The sequence below is a fragment of the Lissotriton vulgaris genome, chromosome 1_1 (genome assembly GCF_964263255.1).
Source record: "Lissotriton vulgaris chromosome 1_1, aLisVul1.2, whole genome shotgun sequence".
NCBI classification, from domain to species: domain Eukaryota; kingdom Metazoa; phylum Chordata; class Amphibia; order Caudata; family Salamandridae; genus Lissotriton; species Lissotriton vulgaris.
The window spans coordinates 1747737817-1747757091 of record NC_141685.1 but is presented as its reverse complement, the minus strand read 5'-3'; the positions used below and the strand labels follow the sequence as shown (position 1 = coordinate 1747757091).

The 19275-nt window shown below is 39.5% G+C and overlaps 1 protein-coding gene across 1 annotated transcript in view; it reads right to left on the bottom strand.

The window, feature by feature from the left end:
• The window catches only part of MSRB3 (methionine sulfoxide reductase B3), a 270576-nt gene that overhangs the window by 81122 nt on the left and 170179 nt on the right, over window positions 1–19275 (bottom strand). Inside the window, exons 3-4 of the mRNA XM_086932986.1 lie at window positions 13467–13593; window positions 8518–8679 (exon numbers count right to left, since the gene is read on the bottom strand). Of these exons, the coding sequence (XP_086789112.1) occupies window positions 8518–8679; window positions 13467–13542 (238 nt within the window). The 5' untranslated portion in view covers window positions 13543–13593. The remainder of the gene's footprint in view (window positions 1–8517; window positions 8680–13466; window positions 13594–19275) is intronic.

The following is a 19275-nucleotide window of genomic DNA, read 5'->3' as shown; positions in this document are numbered from 1 at the left end:
AGAGTATATGTGGCTGAAAGCCTGCTACTAGTGTTCTAAAAAGCAGAAGGTGGACTGAACATAGCACAAGTGAGTTAATAATGAAAAGTATTTGTTACATTATCTCTATTCGGCATATTAGAACAGCCATAAAAGTGCATACAATATCATATAAAAGGTCAAATAAAATAAACTGAAAGTTAAAAGAGACAGTCCCACTATTTCCTCAAGCTATAACTAACACACAATAAATCCCCGAGATATTGGCCCCTCTTTGTGAGAAATACAACATTAATCAGAATAAAGGTCTTTAAGTGCATACAAATAGCTCAGTGTGGTTTTATGATATCTGATATACGGTGCAAAAGCAGCATAAAAGGCACCGTTTACAAAAATCTAAATATTAAAAGGGGGCAGCCCCAGCACTTCCCAGAGTCACAGCTAACACACAATATTTTTCCTGAGATATAAGGATCCCTTATTTAAAGTGCAACATTAAAACAAATATGGGGCCTTGAAGTGCAAACAGATAACTCAGTGCAGTGTTATAGTCTCTAATATTCTGTGCAAGGAGAATTGGTTTAAGGTAGTAACGCCTTAAACGTTTGTAAAAACCATAGAACGTCATAAAGTGCTGGGTGCTTTGTTGAGACCAACAATCACAGGGGCAGGGAAATGAATTTGGCGGACATACTCTAATTTCAGGGGAAGGCAACTAGATGATGTACTATGCCCACACATAATCTTGTCAGGGCAAAACAGTGCTGAATGCTATATAGTGCTGACAACTCTCCTGAAGACTAATTGACATTTAAAAGGCAACCGTTTAGATTCCTCAGATCCTCGCTCATTCTAAGGTCATATCTATACAAAAAGAAAAGTTGCTTAATAAAAACTTTATTAAGAGATATAACTTGCAAAGGGTTTTGTAGTACAGACAAGTTAATTAAAGTACTAAAAATGTAGGTAAAGCCAGGGGATTTTGGCAGCATAGTCCAAAGCAAGATAGTCCAAGATGGCTGATTTAGTGACGCTCGTTTCATTTCTATACCAGATTGAATGCCAGAGTGGGAAAGGTTTCAATAAAAGCTGATCTTCCAAAAACACAACCCGACTTCCTTTTGGGCAATCAGCGATGAAGCTAAGATAGGCAGTCATAGCAAAAGTATTCTCCTCAATTTGAAGTCAGTTACGAGGAGTATAATCCCACAACCCCTCCCCAAATATCGCATTGGACACTCCCCATGCCTTGTAAATATTTCCTTAACAGATCAACAACCCAACGTTTGGGCAAACCTAAAAATCCCATGGCAATTCCTACTAATCTCAGATCTAGCATTACCCACCTGTCTTTTAGATGTTTTCTCGGATGGAGTGTTTTTCTCCCCTTTCCAAGTGACTGATACTATGACCTAATGAATGGAAAGTAGGCTCTTTTATGCGAAGCAGATAAAGAAGCAAGAAGGGAGTCAAGGGTGAAAGTAATTATGGCCAGAGGGGAGGCTTACTGTCTGTGTGGAATGAAGGCAGAAATTCAAGGTCAACTTGAGAAATGTGGATCAAAGGAGAAAGAGTTATTGATGAGATTTGAAAATGTACATCAAAGGAGAAGGAATGATGACTGTGTCTTGCTAGAATATTGTTTGAAAGTGGTCTTTAATTGGGTCTGTGACAATAATTTCGGACGGTCTTTGAGGGTATAAGAAGGCAATGTTCTGTGCATTGAACATACTACGCTAAGGCTTCTTTAGGATAGGAGAGGTTTAGACCTCTGTGCCTTACATTCTATGCTTTATCCTCGTTGTATGGCTTCATGTTATTCAATACTTATTTTTAGAAACTTCTACTGAAGTTTCATGCTGACATCTTTCTCTTTATTTTGTGGATCTCATTGAAGCTTAGTTTAGCTTTTTCAGTGTAGTTAAATTGGGGTAATTAGAAATCTTCATGCATCATAGACAGGAAGATCGGACGTTTCAATCTTTTCATTCTGCCATGTTCCTTTTACTATGTACCATCACTACTGAGATTCTCATTGATTATTTACAATTAGAATTAATTTTGTTCACAGAGTTGGAAGTCCTTTGATAATTCTGTATTTCTATGTGATGTTTCTGAGACTGCTTTATTTTACGTTGGCTATTAATCTGTAATAAATCTATGTTTAACCTGACTTCTCCACTCAGAACTTTACTGTGTAGCTTAATGGGTTGCACTATATTGGTGAATTGAATTGAAACCTCAATCCTTTATTCTTCAAGCTCCGTAAAAAGATCACAGTTGGAGGGGACAAAAAGGGCCCAAATCCCTTCTGTTGGAGCAGTGCCATGTGGTTGGCAATATCCTGCTGCAACTGTTTGAAAGCAAGACATGGCCACAAAAGGCATAAAGTAAATGATCCCATAATCAAGTGCACGAAAAATTATGGGCATATTTATTGGCAGGCTGGAGACAACACAAATGTCATTAAATACATTTTAAAAAAGAGCGAGAAGATCAAAATATTGGGAGCGAAAAACTATTTTAAAAACACAAATCCATGAATCACTCCTAACCATACCTTCCTCAGATTCCACAAAGCACACTGTTCTAAGAAAATGTTTTCCGATGTTTTAAGGGACCTTAACTTGGAAGTTGGAGGGGATCTGTGGCCTAGTAGTATCCTCTCTCCGGAGGCTTCTCTTGAATGAAGTTATTTTGAATACAGCTGCGCCTATCCAAGATGCAAGGCCATTATTAATAATATTAACCAATTAGATAACAGGGGGGAAAAGGTAACGAGCAGCCACAGTTGTCCCTTATGCCAAAGAAAAGATTGGGATACCTGGGATTTTCATACATTGGGATAACAGTCCAGATGATGGTGTAAGAGAATTCTTTTTTATTCGAAAACCGCTTTAATTATTAGAGACAATTTGCAGATTGTTAATCCCATCAAGGCCATGTTAAAAAAGTACAAGTTGTCATGGTATTGTTACATCTGTGCCAAAAAAGGAACCGTGAGCCCTCTGTCAGCTAAAAAGGAAGCAGCATTGGTCGCTTTGGGTTAGGCAGCATATTCTGAGACACTGCACTCAGGATATGGCTGAGTGCCTGCACTACCAGAATTGCTCGAGTTTGCAGTGGCCTGGAGGGGTATTCCATAAGATGTCAGGAGCACAGGGGGGGGATGGCGGCAGCAGGATTGGGGAACGCAGCAATGAGTGAAAGATGATGAACTCGGCCGCTCATTTGCTTCCCAAGTGAACAATATGCTTCCCACAATTAGGGCATAGTTAAGCATTATAACATGTCGTTTGCAATACAGCGATCTGTCCATACGATATTATGTGAGGATCCCAAATCAAAAGGAAGTAGACATGGTGAACTGGAAATCATACAGGTGCAATGAATGCAATTTCATGAATTTCGAGTTATGCTTTTAACACAAAATTCCTGAAATTATGTCATTACGCCACTTTGCGTAATTACACCCCATTCACAGTAAAACATTTACAGCGAATGTGTCATTTGCTGCAAAAAATGTACACAAATACAAGGGAATAACAGAATGCGAGAGCCTATTGTTTGCAGTGCTTTCTTTTTTTTTACACTATTTTTAATTATGAAATGCTTCCACATGAAAAAAAAATGATGCAAGGTCGCATTTTGTGCTAAAATATCATGTGAAGACAGATCTGCATTTCATGCAATTTTGCCAAAATGTTGTTAATTACTAAAAAACAAATTGCACAAATATATCACACCATTATAAGTAAGGTGTTTTTCCGTTACGTCAGCTTTTATTACAATCACATATAGGAAGGCAGTTCTAATGAATGAAATTAAATTAAAAATTAATTTATAAAGTGCATTAAACCCAACGGTATCTAAGTGATATACCCGAAAAACAGAGCTAAGCACAGAAAATCCAGAGAACCCATGATGAGAAAAGCCATGTTTTAAATGATTTCTTGAATGAGGCAAAGCAGTGACGTTTAGCGATGTGGACGGGTAGGGAATTCCATTACTTGGCAGCAGGCCCGGAGATGGACCAAATGCCCCACCTGATTTTCCGGAACCTGGGCATGGAGACTGTCCTTGCTGAAGAGGATCTAAGTGACGCGTTTGGAGTATACCGGCTGAATAGGGAGGAGAGATGCTGGACTCTTTGTGATGGAGAGCGAGAAAGGCTAGGCAATTAGCCTTAAAATTCATGTGTTTCCTCCCAGGAAGCCAACACAGCTAATGTCATCTCTGACAGACACTCATTTGGTAGTGTTAAAAATAAGGCACGCAGCCGCATTTTGCACCATTTGCAGCTTCTTAAGTGAGGAGGCATTAATCCTCATATAAAGCGCATCACAGTAATCTAGTCTGGAGGAGACTAAAGCAATGGCCACAGAGTGATGCAATACAACTGAAATAAAAGGAAAGACCATCCCAAGAGTCCTGATTATATGAAAGCAGGTACTCATGATATGATTAACATGTGAGTAAAAATTCAGGGAAGTGTTGAAGGTTACTCCAAGATTTTTGGCCACTTTAACAGGCACAGGTAAAGGGCCACATTCCTCAGGCAACCAGTAGCAGGACCAGATGGATTCTTGTACACAAAACACCAGCACCTCAGTCTTTTCTGTGTTCAGTTTAAGAACATGTTCTTTCATCCAGATGTTAATCAGAGAGTAAACTTCTCAGCTACTGTGGGCTTTCCCTCTGACAACTGCCTGATGAAGGCGCTGAATTATGCGCACAGGTAAGACTGTGTCGTAAAGGTTGCTGACAAATCTAGCAGCACCAAGACAGTCACCCCACCCTGATCCACGAGGTGCCTGATACTCTCCGTAGCAGCCACCAGTGCAGTTTCTGTGCTGTGACCACTTCTAAAGCTTTTTTGTGAAGGGTCCAGAAGGTCACATGTCTCAATGAGCATCACTAATTCCTGATTAAGGTATTTCTCCAGGATTTTGGTAGTTGTAGGCAGAAGCGAGACAGGATGAAAGTTCTTCATATCATCAGGATCAACATTAGGCTTTTTTTGAAGGTGATTGCAGGAGCCTCCTTACAAAGTTGAGGGAAAGCACCAGAATTAAGGGCATGATTGAGTACATGCTGTAAAGGGTTGGCAACACAATCAGGTGCCAGTTGCAGAATTTTAGGTGGACAGGGGTCCACAAGGGACCCTGATGTAAGGCTAATGAGAAGCTCCTTAATTTTCTGCTCAGAAATAGTGAAGGATATGTCACAACACATTTGCTCTCCAATTTTTCATTGCATTCTTTGTCCTCTTGCTTAAATTTTTGGCCAACAGCCCATTCTCCATCGGGTCATGTGAGGATGTCACCGTTGTGATGGATTACACTCTCTGCCAAACTCTAAGACAGATCCTAAATCTTCCTTTCAGTGCTCTGCTATTATTTGTTGTGTAAACTCCTTATACTTCTATGACCATTATTTACTTATGCTTTGTGCTTCCTTGATTGCAGCAGTTCACTTAATCTGTTATGATGGTATGCTGGTACAAGAAAATCAGTATAAATATTTTCAGAGCTTTTCCCCAGGTGTCAGGTTTTTTTTAACAAAAATGTGGATTCAAAGTCTGAAATAAATGCAAGTTCGCCGCTGACATAGCAAAAATAATTAACGAACGGTAAAATACTGAAACTCTCCCCCAACATTTTAGTTAAAATTTTATTTTATTTCTTAAATAAAGCTTTATTTCTTAAATACACATGATTTAAAAATATGTTGGCTGGGATTTCATGAATTTTCTAAATGAATAAATTCAATAGCATTTAAGTCCAGGATTAACCGATATTGATATTTTAGAAGTTGAACAATCAGATAAACAAGTACTTGTGGATATTCCTTTTTTTTTGCAAGCACACACAGCGAAGTCAATCAGCCTCCTTTCCTTATATCACTTCCATCATAACATCCAAGTGTAGCGTTCAAATAAGATCCTCACGTCTGTAAAGGATATCTTTTTCAAAATCAGATCTGTTACCTAGAACATTCCGGCTCTTCCATATCGTAATGCTTTTGTTTCAATTTAAAATACCAAAAATAATATATGATTCAACATTAAATAATGTGAATAATAAAAAGTTAACAGAAGAGTAATGAAAGCATAATACGCGACCTAAAAATATCAAAAATCAACTTAGCGGTTTGTACATCTTCAAACGAGCTTACAAGGCGACACCAGTGGTGCTTCACGGGAAAAAAACTAACGCCATTCCAAGGCAAAGAAACATGATCCAGCGATACCGTGTACATTTTTAGTAGGTTTTGGCAATCTTTTTAGTATTGATGTCGTAATTGATTTTCTGCCAATGTTCAATTTTTTCTGACCAAACGTTACCTGTCGTCATAGTTAAAAATTGCAATGAAAACATAAATGGAACATTTTAATTAAAGAAAAACAGACCATCATTTTGATGTAGAATACAGTTTCATCTGTTTACATCTAGTGCTCCGAGCAAAAAAGGAGGGTTTCAAGACTTTCCTTAACTGCAGACGTAAAATATATTATTATTACCCAAGATGATAAAGGTGAAAAGCATTAAAAAAAAAAGCTTGTTCTTCACAGGAACCTCTCGAATAACAGTCGAATTCAACGGTTGATACCTCTACCTAAACATCCCAAGTCCTCAAACTAGGAATCGGGTTCAATCAGAGACTGACCTGCATGTCCAATCACAGCCTGCCTGCATTTCCAATCACAGCCTGACCCGCATGTCCAATCACAGCCTGACCCGCATGCCCAATCACAGCCTGACCCGCATGTCCAATCACAACCTGATCCACATTTCCAATCACAACCTGACCCACATGTCCAGTCACAACCTGATCCCCATGTCCAATCCCTCACTAGTCATAGCAACGAGCTGCCTGTGGGAAACAGAGGGGCAGATTTACAAGCCCCTTGCGCCTCTTTTACGCCGCCTTTGCGTCACTTTTGTGACGCAGTGGCAGCGCAAAAGATGCGCCATGGTGCGGGGTATTTACAACGTGACGCATCTGGGAGATGCGTCACGTTGTAAAGCCCTGCACCATAAGGAGTCGTTCCGGCGCAGGGGGTGGCGTTCCTGCGCAGGAACGCCTCCTAAAAGTGGCTGAGTGAAATCTACAAGATTTCACTTAGTCACTTTTAGGCCAATGCTGCGTCAAAACCATGCGCCTGATTGAAGCAGGTGTAAGGTTCGACGCAGCATTGGACAGACAAGGCCCCCCAGAGCATTGCTGGAGCTGCGTCGCACTTGTGACGCAACTCCAGCAATGCACCGCCTGTACGGCACAGATGCGTCATTTTTGCCCCATGGTGCGCCGCATTGTAAAGCTGTGGCGCATCCCTGGGGATGCGCCAGTAATTGTAAATCTGCCCCCAAGTGCCTGGAAGCCCTGTGAACTAGTACCTGTTAGCTGAGTCCCCCACACCCCCCAACCAGCTCATGATGCCTACCTCATTGCCTTAGGTAGCTATGCACAAAATACCCCAGATTGGCAGCTGATTTCACCAGTCGTAAAAGTGATCTAGTCACACTGTCGACAAGTGTCTACTGCACTCAAATAAAGTCTGTATCCAGCTCCTGTTGAAGGGAAAACATTCTTTGAGAGCTCTCATGTTTTTAACTTGCTTACTGCACGATCCCCCAAACCTGAAGCCTTCATCGGCTCTCTGTGACTACTGGAAAGATCCTTTCCTGCCATGTAAGATCATCATTGAGTGAACCAACCAGGAGGGACCAACAACTGGATTGCACGGCTTTACATTCTGCTTTGGCCTCTGCAGAAGCTATTCCATCTTCCAGGGTCCTCTTCTCTGTGACTGCCAAGCCACTAAATACTTCATATGTAGTAGATTGGCCAACACAAGACCTCCAGGACACTTTTGAAGTGCAAAGGTAACTAACTATACGGGCTGGCCCAAATTTTTCATTACACACAGGCTCGATTCATTTGTCGGTGGGTTGCACTTTGATTTAAGTCTACAAAAAATTACCCATTACTGCTATTAGACATTCTTTTTAAATATTTTCCTGCCAAGCTCTTGAGGCGGACTTTGCCCATATGACCTGAGTATGCCCCCCGGATAGTAACTTACTGGACTGATGTTTTCCAAACCATTTCTGCCATTATAGCTACCCCTTTCCCTCCCTCTCCCAAGTTGGCATTGTTGGGAATGGCTTGTTATTGCAAATATTTAAAATCTTAATTACATTTTTATTTTAAAGGGTAATTGCTCCTATTTGGGAAAAAATGTGCCTAAACCTTATCTTGCCTGATAAATATTCCTGGTGAGTATTTGACATAGGATCATTTATTTGTTATTTATGTTTTCTTTATCCCACTTCCCTATCAGGTGTGCATCTAATACAAATGTGTGCCATTACATCAAAGCCTAAAGGTGTTCTGCCACTTGTTGCTTTGTGTCCTTTTCTACATCAGACTCATGTTTCTTCTAGCGAATAAGAGAATATGAATACTGTATCATGTAAATGCAGTTAAGTACAACTAAATACACTTTTCTTAGGTGTATTGTACTGCCCCCACCTGTGCTGATTCGACATCTGAAGTGTTTGTGTAGGAGCCCAGAGGTGCATTCTACAGGGTTTCTGGTCCAGTTTTGAGCAGCATAGCATCTCATCTCGCGGGGCGTGAAAAGGTTCCACAGTGGTCTATGCAACAGTGGCAGAAATAGGAATCCAGTATTTCCTGTGAATAGGGTGACACGTATGAGAATTACGGGGAATGAAATTACTTGAACATGCATGGTGTGGTAAACAAAAAGGACATATGTCATCTGGCGGATATGTATGTCAAGAGACAAATTAGCTGCACCTATGTGAACTTCCTGTTACTTAACAAAAACTTAATGTTACTTAATGGCATAGGAGTGGGCGTGCCCTGCTTACTCATAGAGTCTACGGATGTGACATGCAACATGAGCCTGTAGGCATGTACCATGCCCATGGCTGCCTCTATAAGGCTCCATGTGTGGTATGATAGACAGCACTACAGCTCCACATTCCTGTGGAGCTTTGTCTCCTATACCATTCAGAGATGTTTCCAATGTATGCTGTAGCCCAGTCGTCTGAGGGTGGAATTTTGCTAGGACTCTGGGAAGCAACTGGTCTATACCATTGTGGCCCTGTGGCTGGATTCAGGGAGCCGGGGGAGACAATGGAGTAATTAAATATATATATCATGTTACAATCAGAATGTTTAAATACATCTCTGCACACTGCGATTGGAGAATACATAAGAAACGGCAAAAGAGAACTGCTCTCGCTTTACATTAATTCTACTAATGGCACACGTGCAGTCATTACCTTAAGTAGTTGGCATACCTCAATGGATTCAAGCCACATGTTGTAGTTGGATCCAATAATATCACAAAATAGAGAGGAGGAGGACAATGCACCCATACATCTCATTCATCCCTCCAGAACAACTACTCTATCACATACAAGTAGGGTGTCTGAAAAGGAGATCGCAGATACACCAGACGACCATGGCCTAAATTACTAGAGAGGTCATCCGCTATCATTAAACTCAGCAAAGATCGGATTAAATGGAGAAGTCCGTCCTTAATGGAAGAGAATGCGCACACAAGTGTCATGCTTCATCATCGGCATCCTCTCCCCACCCCAGTAAGATGGTACTACCAGGGCCGACTCAACATATGCATGTCTAAAAACACTAAGCTCGGTGGGTAGCGAGAGTGCAATAGCTCAAACCTGCCTGCTAATCACCAACATGTTTCTGCCCTCAATAATTATCCTTTGTGGTATGTGGCATTCGTCAGGGCTAAAGGATCCCTGCAAAAATAAGCAATCAGCTTAATTTATTCTAATTGGTAATGCATGTGCATCACCAAACAACAATCACCCAGGCGAGACCTACCTGGGTTTCCTTCCAAAAGATTATCGTAGAAGCCCCTAGACTTTAGTGCTACCAGTAGGCTGGTCAGAGAGGGGGTGATGTCCCTTGTAGTCACACTTGCATCAAGTGGTTCACCACTCCAGTGAACCTAATTGTTCCCGCTCCATGCCACTGGATTCACAACAGCTCACAATTGTAGCCACTTTTGCCAGAAGGTAACAGCACACAATTTAAAAGTTAAACTCTGTCTCCCTCGTTTGCCGCCATTAACTATTTCTCTGCTGCACACCCAGCATGAAGTCCCCTTGGATGCTGAGGGTCTTTGGGGGCCAAGAACCCCTCCTGTCACCTTCAGTAAGTCCCACAAAGCTTTAGCAAATGATGGTAAAAGCATTGAATTCTACAACATCTCAAGTAACACAAAAACACAATTACACATGTAAGCTTGCCGTTTAAATATTTGCTGTTTTTACATATCCCATACACACAACATCAATAAAAAGCTATTAAAAAACAGAACTGAAAGTCAGTTGCAAAGCTATCTGACTTTTCTGGTGGCAGGCAGGCATTATATCTGGCGGATCCCGCTGAATCAGTTTCAGAGATCGCGTGGTTACCAAACTATGACCAACAGGACTACAGGCTGATGTCAAAGCCCCCTTTGTTGTTTTCAGAGGTGTGGGAGTTTTCAGTAACTGTGCAATGAACGAGAGCAACTTCTGCTTAATACAACTTAATAAAAAAAACGTAACAGACATTTCATTCAAGATTAAGCATAAATGGCCTTTTTTAAATTCCATGCAGAAAACAAGTGATGCAGGTAGCCAAGCCAGCATTCAGTGTCACACGAAGCACACCTAAAGAAAACGGAACCCAAAAGATAAAAACCACAGCAAAGCGAAAGGTGAAATGCTCTTCATAAGGTGGGTGGTCTGTCTCAGAAAACATACTCCGAAGGCTGCAGAGTTGATTAAAAAAATCAGATAAGGATTATTGAGGCCAATTGTAAACGTAAAGGGGGATGCAACGTGGCCGTTGTTGTGTGACACTGTCACAGTAAACTAAGAATTAATTTAATACACCGACACTTCTAAAATACGTCTCTACTTTTAAGAGTAATATTTAGAACAAACACAGCCGTATAGAAGTAAGTATGCGTACAAGCAAGATTTGCAAGTGCATTCATAAAATGGGCTGTGTTATTCTAAAAAAAAAAAAAATGCAACTTTATACAATTGTTCGTTTATTCCACGTGGTGTGGGCTATTTAAGTTTTGGAAGCGCTGGGTGTGTTAAACTACTTTTTCGAGAATAAAGAGGTTAGCCTGCCATCTAGTGGACATTTTGTGTAAACACTCCTCCCAAGGGTTTGGTTGTGATGTTTGTTGCTTGCACATATGGCATGGATTTTTTCTAGTAATTAATATGTGTTTATATTTTTTTCTTGGTTCTTCCCTGCGGATATTATACACCTGTACGTATGACGTATATATCGCAAATCTACAAGTGAACGGTCATGAAACAGAAGCAGGACTCTCCCCTCTGGCTAGAAGATGCTGCATATTTAGCTAAGCATGTTTCACAAACACGTCCATGTGCTTAAGCATTGAAGTCCCCCAAAACATACATTTTATTTTTGTAGACATGTGGTATTCAATACATGTCTGAATATGTATAACTACAAGTTCAGAACAAAAACAAAAAGTTGTAAACATTTGCCACAGAATCACTATTTTTAACACCTTCATGAAAACACAAATCGGTGGAATGGTTGTTTTGATAGGCAGTTGCCTTCGTTGTTTTTTCAGTAATACGTATAATAATATTATTGTTAATTGTATTATTGTTATTAATATTATTATTATTATTATTATCTTGAAACATACAAAATAAAAAGTCACTAGTTTCTTTTATTAGCACATAAAGCCAGTGGTGAAGTGCACCAAGCTATAACACAGCGAGCACTCATAATATTCGGTTGTTTTAAAACAAGGCTTCTTCTAGTCACATTTCTTGGCAACCAACATCATTAAGTAGATAAAAGAAGTGTGTTATGGTAACCAAGGAATTTGAACTTTTCATAATTTAGTCTCCATTTTAAACACCTTCTCCTCTCTCGAGTAGCAAATATAAAGTTTGCTGCATTAGTCGGGTACACCAGTCATGAGGAAGACCGACGGCCTGAGATACTGATCTCAGGAAGAGAATTCTGGTAAGAGCCAGCACACCAAGCTAAGTACGTACGTGTGCATTTAGGAACGTAGTAATACTGAATATTGTACTAGATATACAACAGAAATGAATGGAGGTAAAAAACACAGAAGAGACTGGCAAGGGCATTTTATATATAGCTGAAACATGTTGACACTGCTGCACAGGGAAGTAGACGAGAGATATTTTTATTCCTTTTAATCATTGGTAGCCTTTTGTACTACTTATTTCATATCGTACGTCTACTGAACAATAATGTAATCAAAACTAAAATATGCTGGATCTAGTACAGATCTGAGCAAAACCAATAAATATGCGCCCGTCAGGTCGTAATTACACTGCCTGATTTCATATATTACTTGTAAGGACTAGAGTTTTTGTGAAGGTGGCAATGGTGTGGTCAATAGTCAGGATGTTTAAGACCACTTTACACGTACAAACTGGAATCTCATTTGTTCCAATAAAAGGCTAGGTTTATAATAAAACATAGAAGCTGAAGTTTTTCCTAGTGTCAAACCCCTCGGTAACAGGGTTGAAGCAGCAGCATGCCTAAATATGGCTGCATCACTCTGTTTTGTGAAGTCTTCACGGGTTGCGCTTGCACTTCTATGATTATTAATGTTATGCTGAACGACGTTCACTAAACTGATCATGAAAAGGATATCTCCTTCCCTCCAGATAAAGAGGCGGCCCACCCGAAAGCATTGATTTCTATGACCGGATACCTAGATTTCGCCGAGACAATTTGTGCAGTCAAGACATATTTGCTGCGACTATTGAACGGTATGTAAGGCTGTATTCGTATTGCAACAGGTACTCCGAATATTTATTTTAACCTTAATTATATACTTTTTTGTTAATTAGCCTATTTCTCTATGACTACTTCAGTTATTCTCTATTCTGTTTTATATCCAATTTTACTGTTTGCATTTTGGTCATTCCATTTCGAACCAGGATTTTAATTTTCCTACCTGACACAAAGGATTAATTTTTCAAGGTTAACTGTATATATATATATATATATATATATATATATATATATATATATATATATATATATATATATATATATATATATATATATATATATATATATATATATATATATATATATATATATATATATATATATATATATATATATATATATATAAATATATATATATATATATATATATATATTTTATTTTTTATTGATTGGACAACGCTTAAACCCCTGGGAGTTGGGAGTGCACTCTAGAAATGGAGCCAGAGCGTCCAAGGAAAGCAATGACAAGCTCCCTCTGTTTGCAGCAGAGTGTGCCAGTGAATTTAGGTCGCCTTCATAAAGAGTCATTGACTGCGGCAGACGCACCCCCTGTGAGGGCCCTCAGAATGCATCACAAAGACAAGCTGCACTCATTCAACCTGAGGGAAGCCCACAGGCTCGCAGGGATACTGGCTGGCTCTTTGTCACCAAATGAAGCAAGTTGAATGCAGACATCACTGTGATATTCTCACCAACAAAACGAAGGGCAAAGAACAAGGTCAAGAGCTGAGTAGGGAGAGAAAAAAAGATCAACAATTAAAACATCAACAAAAATGGCATGTGCAGCAAACGTGATGATACAGATGATGAATCACAGAGACAAATTAAACAATGTACTGCTACACTACTAAAGAGCACTGTTCTGCAGCTCGAAAAACGTCTAGTCATACACCAGCTTGGAAAGCGCTACTACATACATGTAAATGTAGGAGGTACAGCTGCTATTAAGGGGTGTTCTTATATTTTCAGTTCCAATGTTAAATAATATATACATTGTCTTGCTTCTTTGTAAAGATTTATTACCTTAGTTTTGTCATGTGTATAGTACTCTTTTATTTCCCATTTCATTTGATGTCTTCACAGTTACTGTGTAGTTATGTTTAACAACTTCATAAAAGTTGAGAACTATATGAAATGAAATAAGCAAGCCATGAACTTTTAACCTATTTCCAAATATGCTTTTCTTTGCACAAGACTTTCTCAATGAACATAGAAGGATGTCAAAAGAAGGAAAACATGAAATCATGGTTAATAAAAACAGTACAAAGAAAAAAGCAAAACAAAGATCAGGTCACAAACAATTGAATCCCATGATGTAGTGCACACAAAAAAGATTTACCTTCTATCCAGTATAGGATTATAGTTAACAAGAAACCCCGTTATATTTTTTGCTCCAGGGAAGTAGTGCATATCACTCCATTTCACACTCAATCAAAAAGATTGCTACAAGAAAAATGCATTCTATAATAGAGGAAACAAAGAGGGAGTTGGTGAGGAAGTGCTGCAGGAATACAGAAGGTAAGCATGGGCAAGCAAGGAAGGACATTGAGGTCCACGGGGATGTATACACCAAACATAGGGACAAAGCGTCATTAACCATTGATAAATGAGCAGAAGTCAGTGGCCTGTGCACAATTGACCACAGTTTATACACAGAGGTCTAGTAAATTGTCCCAGATTTACCTCAACATGTCTTAAACTACCTTTACAAAGAAGACTGTTCTTACATTGACATTTCTATACAGTATTGATGCAGAATGCTGAATTTGGCAAGCTGCTCGTCAGTGTCATAACTGACTTGTCTACACATTGAGAAAGCGAATGCCATTATGTATTTGTATATATTGTATTTGAGATGTTTGTATTTAACTTATATATAAATTGTGCAGAAGGATATGACTTTGTGACATGATGTAATAAGTTGATCCTCTTTTTTGGAATGTCAGCTATGCTGTCCCATGTATATATATTGTCAGTTTTAACAAAAGGACTGTACAATAAATATATCGTACAAGATGCACTGTTGCAGGAAACATGTTTGCACCATAACTTGTTTGTAAGTGGAAATTTGTGCACTTTAATTATAGATATTATCAATTTGATATGGATTGGGGCTATGCTACTATTTTAGTTACTGTTCACTGGTAGAAACTGGTATTTGATCACATCACTTTATTGCAGTAGCCGTCTATATCCAAGAGGTCCTGATGAAAGCACTAGGTTAATTTTTGACCTGTAGATGCTGAAACAAGTCGACCGATTCTTGTTAATGGATAATTATTTGTTGAAATCCGTCCCTGCACTGTTTTTAATATTTGTTCAGGGTCAGACAAGAATAAAATTATAGTCTGATTCTGCTTCAATTTTAAACTCACACCACGTATCTTTCTTTTGCACTGCACTTATTTCCCATACCTGTTGTTTACTATACTCACTCACAACTGTAGGATACCATACCTCTAAAAAAACATCCTTGGGCTCCTCCATCATTAGGGTGGAGTTGTAGCCCTTAAAAGGAGACCCAGATGATGAAGCATGTCACCGGGCTCGGTGAGTGATGGGAATCTGTACAAATTTTGCGCATTTTTGGCCTATCAGTTTATGGATTGGCACGGTCACTTTTTTGTCTTAATAGTTGTCGACTGCAAGATATTTTTTGTTTATTTTGACAGCTACGAAGCATGCCTAGATCCTGGTGCTCAAAAAAATCTTGGCCGCGGCTAACTGTTCAACCCTGGAGAATGTCTAGAACCAGGTCAACCTCACCCTACTGGTATACATTGCATTTGCAACTCTTTCCTATGAACACAATTTGTGTAATGTTTGTGATTTTTACATATTGTAACTTTGATGTCATTGGTTTTTAATCACAAAATTGTATTCTTTGAAATTCAATTGATTTGAGAATTGTAACTTATAAATTTCTTACATGTAATGTTGTTGCCTCTGTTCATAAATCATATGCAATTTTCTCTGGGGAAGGTTTAGCTGCTTGTGCCAAAGTAGTAAGGGTAAGCTGCGCATTCCAAACAAAAACAGTTTTACAATAATATGTTTTTCTACACCCAATTAGTGGACCAATATCAATGTGTCGTCTTTTTTCAGCATTTGAAAAGCCTCGGCATAAAATTAAGCCTGGGTGGAGTTCGCTGAAGTTCACTCGGCTGAACTCCGAGAAGTCGCAGAAAAATTCTGCCGCACTCTACAGAGTACCGCCAGTGGCAGTGTGTATTAAGTCGCATTGCTCTCACTGATTATTAGTACCAGGAGGTTGTCCCACGCTCTAAAATCAGAGCGAACGCCACTACGCATCGCGCGTCAGAGGGTGCTGCTGTTTTCTGTCGCTCGAGTAGAGATTCTACCCCAGCAGCAGCTTCCTCAACGCGCGGGGCAGACCTCTCAACGAGAGTGGTCCCGACCTGCTGCCACTGACCGCTATGAGAAATCTCGCCAAGAGGAGGTCTAGCATGTTATTTTTTCTTGCAAGCGCTCGCCAACTTAACGTTGGCGAGCACTTGCAAGAAAAACTCTGCTCCGTGTCACTTTGTGGTGTTTTTCGGAACTCCCCACGAAGCGTGGAGTTGACAAAACTCAGCGAAATCCGCCAACGAAGTGGAATTCCTCGCCCATCCCTACATAAAATAAGGGTTTGCACGAAGGAAAATAACATTTTGTGAAACAAGAAATATCAAATGCTTCACAATCAGGTATTTCCACTTATATTCTCATGATAAAAATATATTTTGGTCATTTCCAAATAAAACTTAAAAAGCATGTGTTACAAAGCCTGCTTTCACTTCTGAGCAATGGTGCATTCTTATTGCCCAGCTGGTCAACTGTTCAAAAACCACATACCAAATCAAGGAAATAAAAATTTAGAAAAAAACATATGGAAATGCAAAAAGAGCAAAAGTCTGCAAATGGAAAAGAGAACTCCAATACCCAACTAATTTTCCAAATATCCTCTGATCCCAATTTCTGGTCTCTGGTTTTCGGCGGCAACATCAGTAATTTCTTCAAAAAAGACAGAGAGCGAGCTTTGGATCAGCCATTTCATCAGTAGCTTTTATGTTTTTACCGTGCTCTGCCATTTCTTGGCTGGGCTGTCTTTCAAGGGCATGGTATTTCATGGATGATTAAATTTTTGTTCCAGTAACAGTGTTGTTATAGGTTATTAAGGAATATAAAATGTTATAATGCAAGCAATTACAACGCATGCTTTTACAACGTGGTTTTTACATAGCAACTACAATTACATCGCATGCCAATGCAACGCATTTTAACCTGGCAAGGTTTCTAGAAGCAGCGCAGAACTGGCGGTTGAAGAGGACTGCTTTTCTGGTAGAAGAGTAAGCAGCTATGAAATCCCTTTCTCCTTCATGCAACTAAGCCTCAACATTTTACTATGAAAATTTACACAGAATGCTGCCGATGCTCTGGTTTCACAAATATTTTGGAGGACTGAACAAATGTGTGCACTGTATTATATTCTTGGTCTTATTCCATGTGTCCATTTGTTAATATGTTTGGGACTAAAATTGGGGATTTGAAATGAATTGTAACATGATCTTCCTTATTTTGATGTTAGATGATGTTTAGATGTTGTTGCTGCTATTTCTCTACTTTATACTTGTTGTTTATTTGTTTTAAAACTATTGATATTTTAACATTTTATTTTCTGTCAGTTTGATTTTGGTATGATGAGCATAGGAGAAGAAATATTTTTATATGTTTACATATGTTAGACAACACTTAAAAAACGACACAGGTTATCGCTTATTATTATATAAAATCAGAGGACATGAAATGATATACACTAGCATACTGAACCACAAAAAATTGTGAACTTTAAAGCATTATGAAGCACCATGAAAGTGCCCTCTTCAAAAAATAACGAGCGGTCCAGTGGATACAGTGTCAGCTTTGGAATCAGAAGCTCAGGGTGCAGGTCCCAGCCTGATCACATCTGAAAGACTGACAACTTGCTTTAAGTCAAAATTAATTTAAGGATGTTTTGTTTGTCAAAAGCTGTTGGACCTCTGAAAACTCTTATTTTAGTTTTATATCAACTTGTCAGAACAGTCGAGGATGGTGTTTGATAATATCCGTTACAAATTGCAAATTTGTGTTAAAATATTTCTTGATGAAATTACATTTGCACATACTAATTTGTGTAGTATTCTGCAAAAATTCAAACAAATAATAAGAACGGACAGTGTCAATAGGTCTGACTTATAAAGTTACTTTTGTGTGACTGATGCTTTAGGCACTCAATAAGTTGCCATACATGAACTTCCTCGCTCATCTTTGAACTTGTGCATTCATTAATCCATTCACTGACTCATGCTTGCATTCAAGACACAAACTCAACAACTAATGTAATATAAATTAAAGGAATGCAATTAGAAACAAGCATTGGCAAAGCCAACAGGTTTCACACGCGCAAGAGCTATTGGCTTTATCAAAAAAATGTTATTCACGCTGTACAGCATGGTTGAAAGTAAAGTAGAAAAAAATGGTATGATATGACCAGCGCTGACTGCATCATAGTATTTTTAGGGTTCGGGCCTGCCGTACACTGCGCAGCAGTGTCGCGCAGCGAGTCCTCTTCCGAGGGGAATTGAAAATGGACCTGGAAATTCCACGCATTTGTGCGTGTTATTTCCAAGGTCCATTCTCATTGGCCTTCGCGTGCATGCTGTTTTGTAACAGAACACCCAATAGGCCAATGGCGGTCGCGTAGCTCCGCCCATGGCCTATTGGTGTCTGTAACACGCACCAGAGGCCATATGTTTTGAATTATCGCGGCTTGACAACCGCGATAATTCAAAACATATGCTCGCAGTGGCGCTTTCGCGATCGGTTGACTTGCCGCTTGCTTTTAACTTCTGGTTAGCAGATGACCGGGCTTCACAGGGACGCAGTAAAATAGTTTATTGTATAACCAGCTTTTGAGTTGGGTGTGCTGATACCGCAAAGAAAGCCTGATCAGTTTACGTTTTGTATAATGATCCCAGCTTCTGAGTGGTGTGTGTGCGCTGATATCTCGAAGAAAGCCCGAGCAGTTTCCTTTTTGTATAATGATCCTACCTTCTGAGTTGTGTGTGCACTGATACCGCAAAGAAAACCTGAGCGGTTTCCTTTTAGTATAATGATCCCACCTTCTGAGTTGTGTTTGTGCCGATACCACGAAGAAAGCCTTAGCACTCTTGAGCGGTTTCCTTTTAGTATAATGATCCCACCTCCTGAGTTGTGTTTGCGCCGATACCACGAAGAAAGCCTTAGCACTCTTGAGGGGACACAGCTATGTAGATTCTGGTAAACCGAATGGAGGATCGTATCATTATGGCGGCGTATTTTCCCATGACACTGTACTGTGAATCAGCCTTTATCGGTACCGGGGCGGCC